Here is a 14,003-nt window from a genome sequence, read left to right as displayed (position 1 = left end):
TGCAGTAAGCCCCTGGCGTGCAGCAGGAAATAGAGAGTAGTTGGGACTAGGGAAATAGGATTAATTTCTGTGTCATAATTTTGTAGCGTGGTTTCGCTTTTTAACAAAGTATCTCAACTTCCCAGAATAAACCAGAACCAACTTGAAATACATGTAATAAGATAGAAACACTTTGTCAAGGAAATAGAATTCCTAAAAACCATCTACCACTTGGAATTACTAACCCCACTCCCCACACCCCAGTCCCCCTTAGACTGAGCAGCCAAAATGGATACTTAGGCGCCGCGTGGGCCTGTGCAGGTCTCCTTGCTTGTAAATTAATTTTGTTAAATGCTACAATGCTTCGAGGAGAGTATAGAGTACACCGAGCTCGCTGCACTTACCCCGGTCTGAGGTCTGGTTGTGGAGCTGTACTTACCTGAGAGTCAGTGCCTCTTCAGGTTGTGAGGAGACGATCGTAACACGTGAGAAGAGCAGAGCAAACCACGGGGAATGAGCACGTCTAACATTCAGCGTTAACAATCAGACAAAAGTTAAAGCGATGTGGACACATATTTTTGGTTTACACAACTACTATTGTGTTGTGTGCTTCTTAGTAACAATGGTAAGCAGCAGTGGACATAACCAATTTAGAAAAATGGCTTTTGAGACCCTTGTGGAGACCCCTAGATACACAGAGAGGCCAAATCTCTTCTTTCTGGTGCAGGGGCCTGGATGAGGGAGGGCTCTGCTAACGATTCCGGGACCAGGACTGAGATGTCAAGCCTCACCAGACTTAAAGAGCAGCTCTCTGGGTGCCTGGGTGGCTCAGTCGATTGAGCGTCTGACTCTTGATTTCGGCTCAGGTCGTGATCTCACAGTTCATGGGATCAAGCCACACGTCAGGCTCTGCACTGTCACAGAGCCTGCTTCAGATCCTCTCTCTACCTCTCTTTCTGCCCCTCTCCTGCTCTCTGGCTTGCACATGCTGTCTCTCTCTCTTCTCTCTGCCCCTCCCCCTGCTTGCAAGTACACACACTCTCTAACTAAAGACATAAACATTAAAAAAAAGAAGAAGAAAGAGCAGCTCTCTTGTGCGCAGAAGTTGCCCCACTGCACTCAAGAGCTAATGTTGAGGGAAGTGAAGATAAGGCTGTGACAAGAGGTGGTGAGAGACAAGAGCTGGGGCAGGGGACCCAGGAGAGGGCAGCCCAGTGGCCGGGAACCCACCAGTGCTCCTTCCTGATCTGCTTCTGCAGGGCTGCTCTGCCAGGAGGGTGCTGAGGGGTGTGCGGCAAAGGAAGGCTCCCTATCCAAGCATTTCTGCGGGCACCCCATAAACAGGGAGTGTACTTGCTTAGCCAGAAAATACCATTGAAGGCACAGAGGAGGAGTATCAATTAGTCACTTCTAAGTGTGAATTAATGCCCTTATTTGGTTTTTCTGGACTCCTACCTAGATGGGGTAAAGCACAGGACACCATAACAGAGGATGTGATCAAAACTGTATTAAGTGGCTTTATGCAACCAGGTGGAAAAGGAGAGCAATGGCCCCCAGGAGATGGAGGAAAAAGGCATTGGGTCAAGAGGGACCAGAGGGGTCAGGAAAATGTGATAAGGAATAAGGAAAAGAAGGTGGCAGGAGAGTAATAGAAAGAGTGTGGGTGTGACCTGTGGGCCTTGACTCATGCTTTGCAAAGTCAAAGGGCATGCAAGGCTTTTGTGACGGGCTTTGTGAACTCCACTGGCAAAGGAATCTACAGCAGTCAAACTTATACATGAGACAGACAGAGGCTTCAGATGTCAGTTTCTTCATTTATACACAATAGGAGCTATACATTTCTGAGCAATGAGCCACCAACAAGGTCTTCCTTCAAATGGGGGATGTTGTGTGTAATGCTACTGATGCACACGTGACAATCTGTCTTTGCTTCTTGGTATTCTGTGGTCTGTTGTTTCTTGTCGACAGACTAGTCCTGTCCTCAGCATTTCCTTTATTCTTACTTGATCACAGAACACCCATTTCACTAATCCACTCTAATAAGTATATATATATTTTTCCATCTGAGAAACAGTGTAGCTTAATTAAGGCTATCATGGATCAAAGAAACTTTGGGGCCTATTTTTTTGCTGGGGGGGAATGGTGATTAGACTTGTTTTTTGACATTCTAGGCTTTAGGGCAGAGTCAAAGCTGTGTATTTATGAAGCCATAGTCTCCTGACCTCATCCAATTTTAACCACAATAAAGCATTTATATATGGTACCATATCTGTTACTGGTCCTTTTTAAGTCACTAAGGAGAGACACATGGATAACACTTTACTCTTCAGAAATCCCATGGTACAAAATGAGTTTGGTTTTATGTGCCCTAATCTACACTGTATCCTATGCTTTCTCTCTTACTGTAGGACACACATAGCTCATCACCAAGAAAAACTGCACAGGAGAATCAGTGTATTTCACCATCTGCATAAACTTTTTAATGTAATTTAAGAAAACTACGAGCGCTAAACATGATAGTTCAAAGATAACAGAAATTCAGAATGTAAGGTGTTACTAAAGTTCCAAAAAGGCATCGCTCTCAGGTGTCTCACTAGAATACGGTCTGATGTCCCGAATTAACGTACGTTGTATTTCATGGGGCTGTGGTAGGGAGGATTACAGATGAATCCCGTGGTCTGTTAACAAAGGGCAGCCTGATGGCCTGTTCTGAGAATCTGGTTCTGAATGAATAAGCTACCACACTGCAAATGGTCCGTGAAATACAGAACCCCAGAGAGAAAAGCCCAGCAGAAGTCCTTCAGTGCTCCCTTCAGTAAGCTCTACGGCACTCATATGACCCCCACGCCATGCTCCCGTCTTCTTTGGTCCACGAAGAAGGGTCCTGGAGGGAAGGGGTGTCTACCCCCTCCTCTGGGGCGAGGGGCACCGCCTTGTGCGGTAGATCATTGGACATGGTCATGAAAGGGGTGAAGGGATACGGGGGTGGGGTGGGGTACCCTGGCACATGATACAGATCCTCTAGTGCATGCAGGGAGTAGGACTGAGCCCCAGCTAGGGGGGCCCCCCAGCTGGAGCTCCTGTGCTGAGTGCTGGTCCCAGACTCCAGCAGGGAGAGACATCCTGTGCTGGGCGGCAAGGTCTGCGGGGTATCGGCGGGCACGGGGTCTGCCTGGCTGAGACCATCGGGCACCGTTTGCTCCCATGAGTCCCTCTGAGGAGAACGGAAAGGTCACTGGGGTTAGTCATTAGATGATACTCTGACGTGGACAGATTTCCTCACCAACACTGGCTGTGGTCACACCATGGCTTCCAGAGGGGACTTGGTGTCCCCTCTCTGCTGTTCCAGCTTCCTTACCAGGCACCTGTTCCCTCTGGTGTCTAATACCAGCGGTGAGAGTTTTTGTTCCTTTCTTACTCTAGAATTAGATTCTCTATATTTATTACAATTCCTTTCCCCAGAAAACATCACTAAAGGAGTGAAAGAAGGGAATAAAACAAACATTTATACAGTATTTTACCCATTACGACGTACTATGTCCTGCATTCTTTTTAAGCTTCACCCTACCCAGGGTCCTAGAATGCCATTTCTACAGTGGGGACGCCAGCGCTGGCCGCTCCTGGGAGGAGTACGTCTCTAAACTACATGGTGGGCTTTTGCCCTCAGAGAGCCAAGAGGTAGAACTTCCATAGGCTTAGAGCTGGAAAGACTTGGGTTCACTTCATGGCTGTGCCACTTACTTTCTCACTCTGAGTACCTCACTTTGTTCATCTGTAAAATGGGGCTTTAAGAATTGTATCCTGAGTCGTTGCAAGTATTAAAGGAACAAAGGCACACAGGAGTTCCTGGCTGGAGGAGATAACTCCATAAGGTTAATTCACCCCCTTTTGTCTAAAATCCCATCTTTAGAGATTCATTCCTTTGTAGTTGAAGGCTTTACAGTTTTCTGTAAGTTGGGTGTTGGTATTCTTCAGATCTTTAGGAACTCACCACTTTGTTAGGATTGAGGAACAACAAGATTCTATAGGGTAGAAATATTGTGGGAGAGGGCGCAGGGGGACTGGGAGGTTAGGAGACACCTTGGTGGCCTGCCCTGGCAGATTACAGCCTAGTCTCGTGGGAGATGTCACTTCAGTGAGCTTTCCTTGTGTGCTGCGGGAACGATGGGGGAGCGTCTGGCAAAATGAGTTGAGTCCTAACAAAATGGATATAAACTTGCCTTAGAGTTGTCCCCTCCCAAGACCCTAGACAGACAGACCTTGCGGGGGTCGTGGTCTGCGTGGATTTTGAGGAAGGGCCCCTCTCGGAGTGTATCCTGGGAGAACAGCCTCAGAGGTGTGCCGGGCAAGCCGGACCTGACTTCCACCTGGTTACCAAGCGCAATGACCGGCCAGACCTCACCTTACTCCCTAAACGGGAGACCCCAGCATACTCACAAGCACGAAGTGCGTGGGGTCCCCAGGGAAGGGTGGAGGCAGGAGCGGCGGCAGGGGCGAGGCGCTGAACAGAGAGCTGGCGCTGGGGGTCAGGCCCGGCGGGGGCCGGTGGTCTGCGTAGGGTTCCGGGAAGTAGGAATCCAGGAGGGCCGGGTGGCTCTGCCCTGCGGGGGACTCACAGGGAAAGGGCTTCGCCGGTGAGGTGCAGACGTCATTTGCAAACTGTTTCGTGTTGTGGAAATCCGAGTCAGAGAGGAAAGATCTTCTGACACCATAGTAACTTGACGTTACCGGTGAACCTGTTGCCAAAGGAAAAACAAACTGGCAACAATCTCTCCATGGGAAGTCCAGGCAAATCTGTTGCAGCTGAGACCCTCCACGTGGGAAACGGTCTTTTTTTTTTTTTTTTAATTCAAATTTTCATTTAAATTCTAGCTAGTTAACATACCAGTGCAAAATTGGTGTCGGTAGTAGAATTCAGTGATTCATCACTTACATACAACACCCAGTGCTCATCATAACTGCCTTCCATTTTTTTTTTTTTAAGTTTATTTGTTTTAAGAAAGGGAGCGCCAGCTGGGAAGGGACCGAGAGAGGGGGAGAGAGAGAATCCCAGGCGGGCTCTTTGCTGTCAGGACAGAGCCCATTGTGGGGCTCAATCTCACAAACCTTGAGATCATGATCTGAGCAGAAATCAAGAGTCAGACACTTAATCAGCTAGGCCACCAGGGTGCCCCAGAAGTACCCTCCATAATGCCCATCACCCATCTAGCCCATCTCCCGCCCACGTCCCTCCATCAACCCTCGGTTTGTTCTCTAACGTTAAGAGTCTCTCATGGTTTGTGTTCCTTTCTTTCCTTCCCCCCTCCAAGATGTTCATCTCTTTTGGGGAAACCGTCTTTCTAACATGGGCTGAACACCAAGGCAAACATTTAAATAGAGAAATGCCTTGAAAAGCATTAAATATTGCTGCATTGCCCCTTTTAACTGGTCCAGCCCAAATAACTAATATGTTTAAAGTTCATTCCGCCTTTGGAGAGGAGCTCATTGGAGACGGTGCCGTAACTTCTCATTCGCTCACTCCAAGTGCATTTACTGTGCACTTTCTGTGTTCCAGTCACTGTGCTGGGAAAAGTTTGGGCTTAAGGAGACAAGGAAAGGAATCCCTTGACGTTCACATTATATCAAATGAAGCGGCTTTTTTTTTTTTTTTTTTTAACAGCTTCTGAGCTCTGTCCCCATAGACTCAGGACTGCTAACAACAGGCTGCTTCTGGGTGTGTTATCCGAGATGCAGTATCTCTAGATAAGGTGATAGGATAACCCCACCCCCAAATCAGAGGTAGGCTGTATGCTGCTTCCACCTCTTTGTATACTGACCTTTTATCAGATGTCTCATACCTAGCAGGCAGCAAGAAATGGCTTGCTTGCTTTGGGATGATAGAGCTTCTCTGCAACCAAGTCAGAAAGAGGACTGCCAAAAAATGTGTTTGCTGGCTTTGAGGAGTCTGGTGTTATTTGCTGCCCTCTTGTGTCCATGCCGAGTCCCTGACTCAGCTCACCTGGGCCCTGGGCGAGTTTGGGAAGGGAATACCTCCCACAGAAAGCTTCCCTCGGTGAAACCAGGGGAACCAGATGAACCTGAGAAGAGTCTCATTTACGGCAGGGCCAGTGAAATTGTCCCATAGGGGAAACGAGGTGTTCGCTAAAGACTTTCAGACCCAGTGGCTCCGCTGTAGCGGGAAACACATTAGCATTTAGAACATGTTCCGGGAGGTAGACTCAAGCTCTGTACAAGTGATGGTTTAATTATTCCAGCTGGTGGTGGATGTGGTCTAATTAGCTAAGATCTGTGCCCTGAGGTCACAAAAGGGCTGAGCTTGTCTTTCTTCCCTTCCCTCAGCCAGAGTGGGAGCTCTGTCCCACCCACTCTCTACTTATCCTCCCCAGAGATCATACCCCTTTGTTATCGTGACATAGTCATCCATTACTCCACCGACACAGGACTTTGGCCCTTGACACGAGGTGTGGAACTTTATATTATGCTCACTACTCCCTCAGCTGAGTTGCAGCCCTCTTTCTAATCTACCTGCCAGCTCCATGGGGGTCAGGGCTTATGTCTTATATTTTGCTGTAAATCCAGTAGCATAACACCGTGTTCCACAATTATATGTAAATTTATTCATTCATTAGGAGGATATCAAAACTCCCCGTAGAAACTTACAGCAAATTCTACTCCTTCTACTGGCATCTGAAATTCTATAGCCCCAGACTTCTAATCTGCTCATGAATTTGAAAGCTGCAGTCAGGGGTTTCATCATAAGCATACTTCCACAGGGGGGAAAAAATGTGCAAGTGAAAATTAATATCAATAAAGAAAATTCTGTTTCATGCCATGAATTTGTATCCACGGGAGTGACTGAAGCTGAGGGGAGAATGAAGAGTGTGTAAACAAGTCTTCTAGGATCTCATGTCTATATTCCCAGTTTCCAAATAAAAACAACCATGAAGAAAAGAAAGAAAGGAAAAAAAAAACAACACAAACCCTTGTGCTTTCTTAAGTGTATATTTTTCTCCTTAAAAAGAGGAGGAATAATTCTGGAAAGTACGGGAAGCTGCAAAAATTTCCTTCTATAGGAGGGAGCAGATGTAGCCAGATTCCAGGGATGATACACATGTTTGGGAAACACAACATACAGACATTCAGATATGCGGGGTCTCCTTTTGGCCCTTATTCCTTTCCTTATCCAGCTGCGAAGCTTCCTAAAATCATTTGAGAAAGCCTATGCCATCTCCGAGTTTGGGCTCTGAAAGGAGTGTGTGTTAGTGTGCACAGGCGTGTGCACGTGTGCAAAGGCATCCCCAACACTTTTGCTAAGAATCAGAATGCCCCTTTCCCACCTCTGCAGGAGCACTGAAGGACACATATGTATTGAAATGAATACCAAATGCTTAAGGTGCCTGATGTACAGAGAGCCCTCCATAAATGGTAGTTTTCTTCACCTGCCTTTCTGTTTCAAAGCAGGCGCATAATCTATCGGATCATGGTCCCAGAATTGTGCACATTTTAAAACCGTATCGAGGGCCTGTTACTGCCTTCGCTCACTAAGCTTCTGCGAGGCCAGGGATGGAAAGGCCGCCTTCAAGACAGAATGAATTCCAAACTCAGGAATGATTGAATTAGGTCTGTCTTCACTGATTTTCTATTTTAAAAATAACTTGTTCGAAAAAGTAAAATTTCGAAGGAGCTGTAAGGCATTTATAAAAGAATGGAAACCCCAATGCCGGACTGAAACTCAAAAGGGAATTATGTAACTGCTCGTTGAGCTTCAGCACTCACCTGGCATCTGGGCAAACGGAGACGGGGAGTTGCTGACTCCGCTCTGGAAGGCAAAGAGAGTGTTAGTGTTTTCTTTAGTTCCGAGCTCAAATTAAAAAAAAAGAAAAGATTAGGGATACATTTGATAAGGTTTATATCCTGATACTAAGAAACATTACTTGGGGGCTGAACTGGGAGGGCAACCTAGGTTAAGAATTCAAGTATCAGCGGGGCGCCTGGGTGGCTCAGTCGGTTAAGCGGCCCTCCGACTTCAGCTCAGGTCACTGTCTCATGGTTCGTGGGTTAGACCCCTGCATCAGGCTCTGTGCATCAGGCTCTGTGCTGACAGCTCAGAGCCTGGAGTCTGCTTCAGATTCTGCATCTCCCTCTGTCTCTGCCCCTCCCCTGGTCATGCTCTGTCTCTCTCTCTCTCTCTCTCGCTCAAAAATGAATAAACATTAAAAAAATAAAAACTTCAAGTGTCAGAGTACAAAGTTTTATGAGGGACAGAGTCAGAAACCAAAGTTCGATTCTAGTAAACATGCCGAAAAGCTCAGGCTAGATGAAATGGAATAATTTGTACTTCATTTTTTTTACTGTTTGTGGTAATATCAAATATATACCATGTGCTTTATATACACACATACATATGTTTGGCATTTGGCTTCAGCACTGACTGGTCACTGTTTTACGGTGTGCCTTTATGTAGAATCAAAGCTCCAGCCAGAGGAGGGACCTTGACTGTGGCTTGTGCTCAGTGCCCAGAACAGAATGTGGTTCATAGTAGACACAATAAAAATGTGTGGAATAAAGATACAGTCCTCAAAGAGCCCACGGTCTAGTGATCATGGGAGGTTGGGGGATGTTGTCTGTTTGATTATGTCCCCTCAGAAGATGTATGGGAGTCCTAACCCCAGTACCTGTGAATGTGACCTTATTTGGAAATAGGGCCTTTGAAGATACAACTCGTTAAAGTAAGAGGAGGTCACACTGAATGAGGGCGGGCCCTAAATCCAGCGTGACCGGTGTCCGTATAAAAAGAGGAGAGAGAAACACAGAGACACAGACACAGAGGGGAGAAGGACACGTGAAGACAGAAGGAGAAGTTTGAGTGATACAACGTCAGGCCGAGGACCACCGAGGACTGTGGGCTGGCAACAACCAGCAGCTGGAAGAGGCAGGGAGGTGTGCTTCCCTAGATCCTTCAGAGGGAGTCTGGCCCTACTGATACCTTGATTTTGGACTTCTAGTCTCAGAGCTGTGAGACAGTACATTTCTGGTATTTTAAGCCACTCCGTTTGTAGTTAATCTGTTCTGCAGCTTTACTTAGGTGATACCTAAGCTGACCTCTGAAGGAAGCGTATCTGGGGGTGCAGAGTCTTAAAATATACAACTGCAAATTCTGGCTCCACGATGCCCCCCCAACAAAGTTGTGTAGGGAAAAAAATAGCTGTTGCAAAAGTTGAGAGTCCTCAGCATCTAGTTCTTTGGATCTGAGCTCTTAGCCTGGCACTCAAAGTGCTGCAGACCCTCGCAAGTTGGAAGAGACTTTATGGAGAGCCTCGTGCAAGCACCCACTCAATGCCAAGGTCCTGTCCATGTTATTAACGCTGAGTGCATTGAGCTCCGAGGGATGGAGAGCCCAACACCCTCTGTGAAAGCCCATTTCTTCTCTGGGCACTTTCGACTGTCACAAAGCAGGCAGAAGAGAATCATTTTCTTATTTCTCATCTTTTTGGTCCATATACAATAAGTTTAACCCTTCTTCCATATATGGCTCTCCAAATATTCAGAGACAATCCATCATTTCCCCAAGGTCTTAATCAGTTTGGGCTTCTCTACCAGCAAATACCATGGACTGGGGTGGCTGAAACAGGAAACATTTCTCCCAGCTCGGAGGCTGGAAGGGTGCCCACGTGATCAGGTTCTTGGTGGGGAGACCTCGCTTCCTGAGTGGTTTGAGCATGGCCTTCTTCTCACTGTGTCTTCATGTGGCAGAAAGAGAGATCATCTCTCTCATGTGTCTCTTCCATGAGGGCACTAATCCCAATCACAAGGGCTCCACGTTCATAACCTAATTAGCTCCCAAAGGCCCCCTTTCCGAACACAATCACATGGCGGGGTCAGGGCTTTAACATATGAATTCTGAGGAGTCGACGAACATTCAGTTCATAGCACCAAACTGCAATTCAATCTCGTCCAAGCCAAAATGTTCTCCAACCATTCAGAAGTAGCACAAGTTAATTTGAGCGAAGAAGACTCTGGACCCAGAGTGTATGTGTTTGAATCCCAGCTCTGCCTCTTATTAGCTGTGTGATCTCGGGTACGTGAACATCGAATTGTATCACACCTGCACGTAGGTATGCACATATCATGCAAGCACCTAGAATAGCTCCTGGCATAGAGTGAGCAGGAAATGAGTGCTAGTTACATAGTGCTTATCATTCACATGCGTTCTTATGCCCCTTCAAATCTATGGCAAGTTCCTCTAAACATGCTCTGATTTATGTGTCTTCCTGTTCAATAAGTTAACACTTTTAAGTGGCAGGAGGGAACCACGGGCAGGCAGGGCCAGGGGTGCCTACATCTCTCTGGGAAGCAAAGGAAGAAGCAGTGATTAAGCACAGAAGCATTTGTGTTTGGGCACAATTTCCCATGTTGCGGGGCCCATCTTATCCTGGGGTTCCTCCGGGTCTCAGCTCTGTCTGGCTGGGTGTTTTCTCGAAGGCGGGCACCAAGGCCTACACCGTCTGGCTTCTGCGTCCGCCTCCTTCCGGGTGTCCGTGGGCTGTGTCCTGAATGCTGGCCAGGGGAGATGTCCTGCTCCCCTTCTCCCACCTTTTCTCCCTGCCTGCTACCCTTAAGCCGCTCTGGCCAAGGCTGGGCCAGGCTGAAGGCTTCTGTGAGACGCGGACATAGGCCCAACCTGATGGACGAAAGTGTCAGCACTCTATTCTGCTCTCAGACGGCTCTTCGTCCAAGCCTCTTCCCCAAGGCATGGATAAGGCCCAGTCTACGCCCTACACATCTCTGCTGTGAAAGCTTTCCTGTCATTCACCTGTGCCACCAGGCAGTCCCGGGGATCTCCTCACACCCCTTCTCCTTCTGCCCAGGCCCCCTCATTCCCGTGGAACTGGAGTGCTGTACCCTCCCCAACCCAGATTCAATACCCAAAGACCCTACAGCAGTTTCCCAGTTACGGGTCTCATTGATTTTATTTATGATTTGATGAAAAGAAGCCTCTTGTGTTCATTTCTCCTACGCGGTTTTGCTTTCTACCTGCTGTGGAAATTGCCAGTGTGTTTTCATTGTTTATGGTTACCCACAAAATTTTACCTTGTGTATTTAACAAAGACTACGATCGATACCTGAAAACTCCCACTGACAAAGTCCTCGGAACATTAGCTCTCACTAGGCCTCTCCCTAATTTATGTGACTGTGCTATTTTCTGGCATTTTAGGTTGTTTCTTTATATTGCATCTTTCCAATTAGACATCATAATTATCATCATTTTTTTAAAAAGTTTACTTATTTATTTTGAGAGAGAGAGACAGAGAGAGTGAGCAGGGGAGGGACAGAGCTAGAGGGAGAGAGAGAATCCCACGCAGGCCCCGAGATATCAGTGCAGAGCCTGACTTAGGGCTCGATTCCCTGACTGTGAGATCATGACCTGAGCTGAAATCAAGAGTCAGACGCTTCACCAACTGAGTCACCCAGGCTCCCCATCATCATTTTATTAAGTAAATCTGTATTATATTTACTTATGTATTCACTATTTTCTTTGCTTACTCTTCCTCCAGACTATTTTTTTTTTAGGATTCATTTTCCTCCTTCTGGAGTAATCCTTCAGGGGCACCTGGGTAAAACCTGTTTGAGATGCTCTCTCCCTTCCTCTCTGCCCCTCACCCCCTCTCTCTAAAAAGTAATCCTTCAGAAAATTCCTTTCCTGTAGGTGATGTTGGTGGTAAAATGCTTCAGTTTTTGTTTATCCTGAAAATATCGTTTTTTTTTTTCTCTTGTACTTAAAAGGGAACATTGCCAGGTTCACAAATGTAACTTTATAGTTCTTCCTGTCTCACCACTTCAAAGATGTCACCCCACTGTCTCAGCTTCCATGATTGCTCTTGACCTTATAGTTATTCTTTAGACAATTTTTCTTTCCTTTATGCTTTTTAAAAAGAAATTATTGTGGGAGTATAGTTGAATACAATGTTACATTGGTTTCAGGTGTACAAATGTAGGGGTTTGTCAATTCTACACATTACTCAGTGCTTACCCACGGTAAGTGGAGGTGCCCTCTGTCACCATACAATGTTACTCTAATATTATTGACTATGTTTCCTGGGCTGTATTTTTCATCCCTATGACATTCATTTTATAACTGGAAGTTTGGACCTCTTACTCCCTTCACCTATTTCACCCATCCCCTCCATATATATATATATATATATATATATATATACACCACATCTTCTTTAACCACTCACCTGTTGAAAGACACTTGGACTGCTTCCATAAGTTGGCTATTGTAAATAATGTTGCAAGAAACATAAGGGTGCATATATCTCTTTGAATTAGTGTTTTTGTTTTCTTTGGGTAAATACCCAGTCATGGAATTACTGGATCATATGGTATTTCTATTTTTAACTTTTTGAGGAACCCCCATACTGTCTTTCACAGTGGCTGTACCACCTTGCTTTCCCACCAACGGTGCACAAGGGTTCCCTTTTTCTCCACATCCCCCCAACAATTGTTTCTTGTGTTTTTGATTGTAGCCATTCTGACAGGTGTGAGGCGATATCTCATTGTGGTTTTGATTTGCATTTCCCTGATGATGAGTGACGTTAAGCATCTTTTCAGGTGTCTGTTGGCCATCTGGATGTCTTCTCGAAAAAAAATCTCTTTAGGTATTCTGCCAATTTTTAAAGTCTCTGCTTTTTAATATACTCCTTTGGTCTTCAAATTTCTTCAAAGTGACCTCATTTTAACTCTGGAAAAGTTTCAACTGTCCTCTCTTTAAATATTGTCTTGTCTGTATCGTCCCCATTCTCTCCTTCTGGGGCTCTGTGAAGATGTTTGTTAAACCTTTTACCTTCACCCTCTATACCGAAAACCTCCCATTATACTCTCTATATCCATGATTTTCTTTTCTATATTTTGGTATAAATTGCTATCAACTTCTTCAGAAATACATCCAGTTCACTAATTCTTTCTTCAGCTAATTTGTTTTATTTATTTATTTATTTATAAGTTTATTTATTTTGAGAGATACAGAGACAGTGTGAATGGGGGAGGGGCACAGAGAGGGAGAGAGAGAATCCCAAGCAGGCTCCACACTGCCAGCACACAGCCCAATGTGGGGCTCAAACTCATGAAGCTGTGAGATCATGACCTGAGCTGAAACCAAGAGTTGGACGCTCAACCAACTGAACCACCCAGGTGCCCCCTCATACATTGCGTTTTAAACATTGTCAATGCATACATATTTTTTCATTTATATAAATTCCACGTGATTTTTTAAAAAAAATCCACCGCCTAGTGATTTCTGTTAGTCTCTAGTTGAATGTTTGCTACTTATTAAGTGACTGCATATTTTGTATTTGGTAGTTCTAATACCTAAAAGCTTTAGGCATTTGAATGTATTGTTTATTGTTTATGCTGACTCTTGCTCATCCTGGTTTGCTTCCTTATGCATTTGGCGATCTTTGATTGAAACTCATATCTGGTTAACCTTCATCTGTGAAAATCTGGGGTTCTAATTTGAGATTGTTTTCCTCCAGAAGATTTATGTTTGTATTTCTGGGGAGCCAGCTCCCTTCCCGGTTCCCCGGTTAATCTTGGAGTCCCAGGTTCAGCTTCAACCTTGGCAACTGTTTAAGGACTGTCATGCATAAAGCTAACTTGGACACCTGTTCTCAGGGGAACTTGCCTTTTTGGTGTGATCACCTTCTCATCATTCAATGTCTTAATTTCTCATCAAACAGTTTCCCCAGCCTCCCATACCAGCACTCCTTGCCCCTCTTCCCCCAGCCTTGGAGACTTCCCTTACTTCCTGCCAAGTCAACAAACTCTTACTAAAATGTGTTTTATGCAGGACCCAGTTTTGTTGTGGGTGAGATCTCCCCACCCCCAGACCATCTAGTCTGACCCAAACAATTGAGTACCTAAATATTGAGTACTTAAATTAGACATAGATACCTTTCTGTTTTTTACACAGCACAAAATATTTTATTTTCTCCTAATTTCCAGATTCTCTCAGAGAGATTTAA

The 14,003-nt window shown here is 45.6% G+C and overlaps 1 protein-coding gene across 6 annotated transcripts in view; it reads right to left on the bottom strand.

Annotated features, from left to right (window-relative positions):
- Positions 1-2,432: 2,432 nt before the first annotated feature.
- POU2AF2 (POU class 2 homeobox associating factor 2) overlaps positions 2,433-14,003 on the bottom strand; it is a 490,852-nt gene continuing 479,281 nt past the window's right edge. For all 6 annotated transcript variants that reach the window (XM_058686716.1, XM_058686718.1, XM_058686717.1 and 3 more), the window contains 3 exons: positions 7,756-7,798; positions 4,417-4,715; positions 2,433-3,193 (listed from right to left, as the gene is read on the bottom strand). In XM_058686716.1, coding sequence (XP_058542699.1) covers positions 2,792-3,193; positions 4,417-4,715; positions 7,756-7,762 — 708 coding nt within the window. In that variant the 5' untranslated portion in view covers positions 7,763-7,798 and the 3' untranslated portion in view covers positions 2,433-2,791. The remainder of the gene's footprint in view (positions 3,194-4,416; positions 4,716-7,755; positions 7,799-14,003) is intronic.

The sequence above is a fragment of the Neofelis nebulosa genome, chromosome 10 (genome assembly GCF_028018385.1).
Source record: "Neofelis nebulosa isolate mNeoNeb1 chromosome 10, mNeoNeb1.pri, whole genome shotgun sequence".
Classification (NCBI taxonomy): Eukaryota; Metazoa; Chordata; class Mammalia; order Carnivora; family Felidae; genus Neofelis; species Neofelis nebulosa.
The sequence above is the reverse complement of the archived record's forward strand: the minus strand, read 5'-3'. Positions and strand labels throughout refer to the sequence as shown.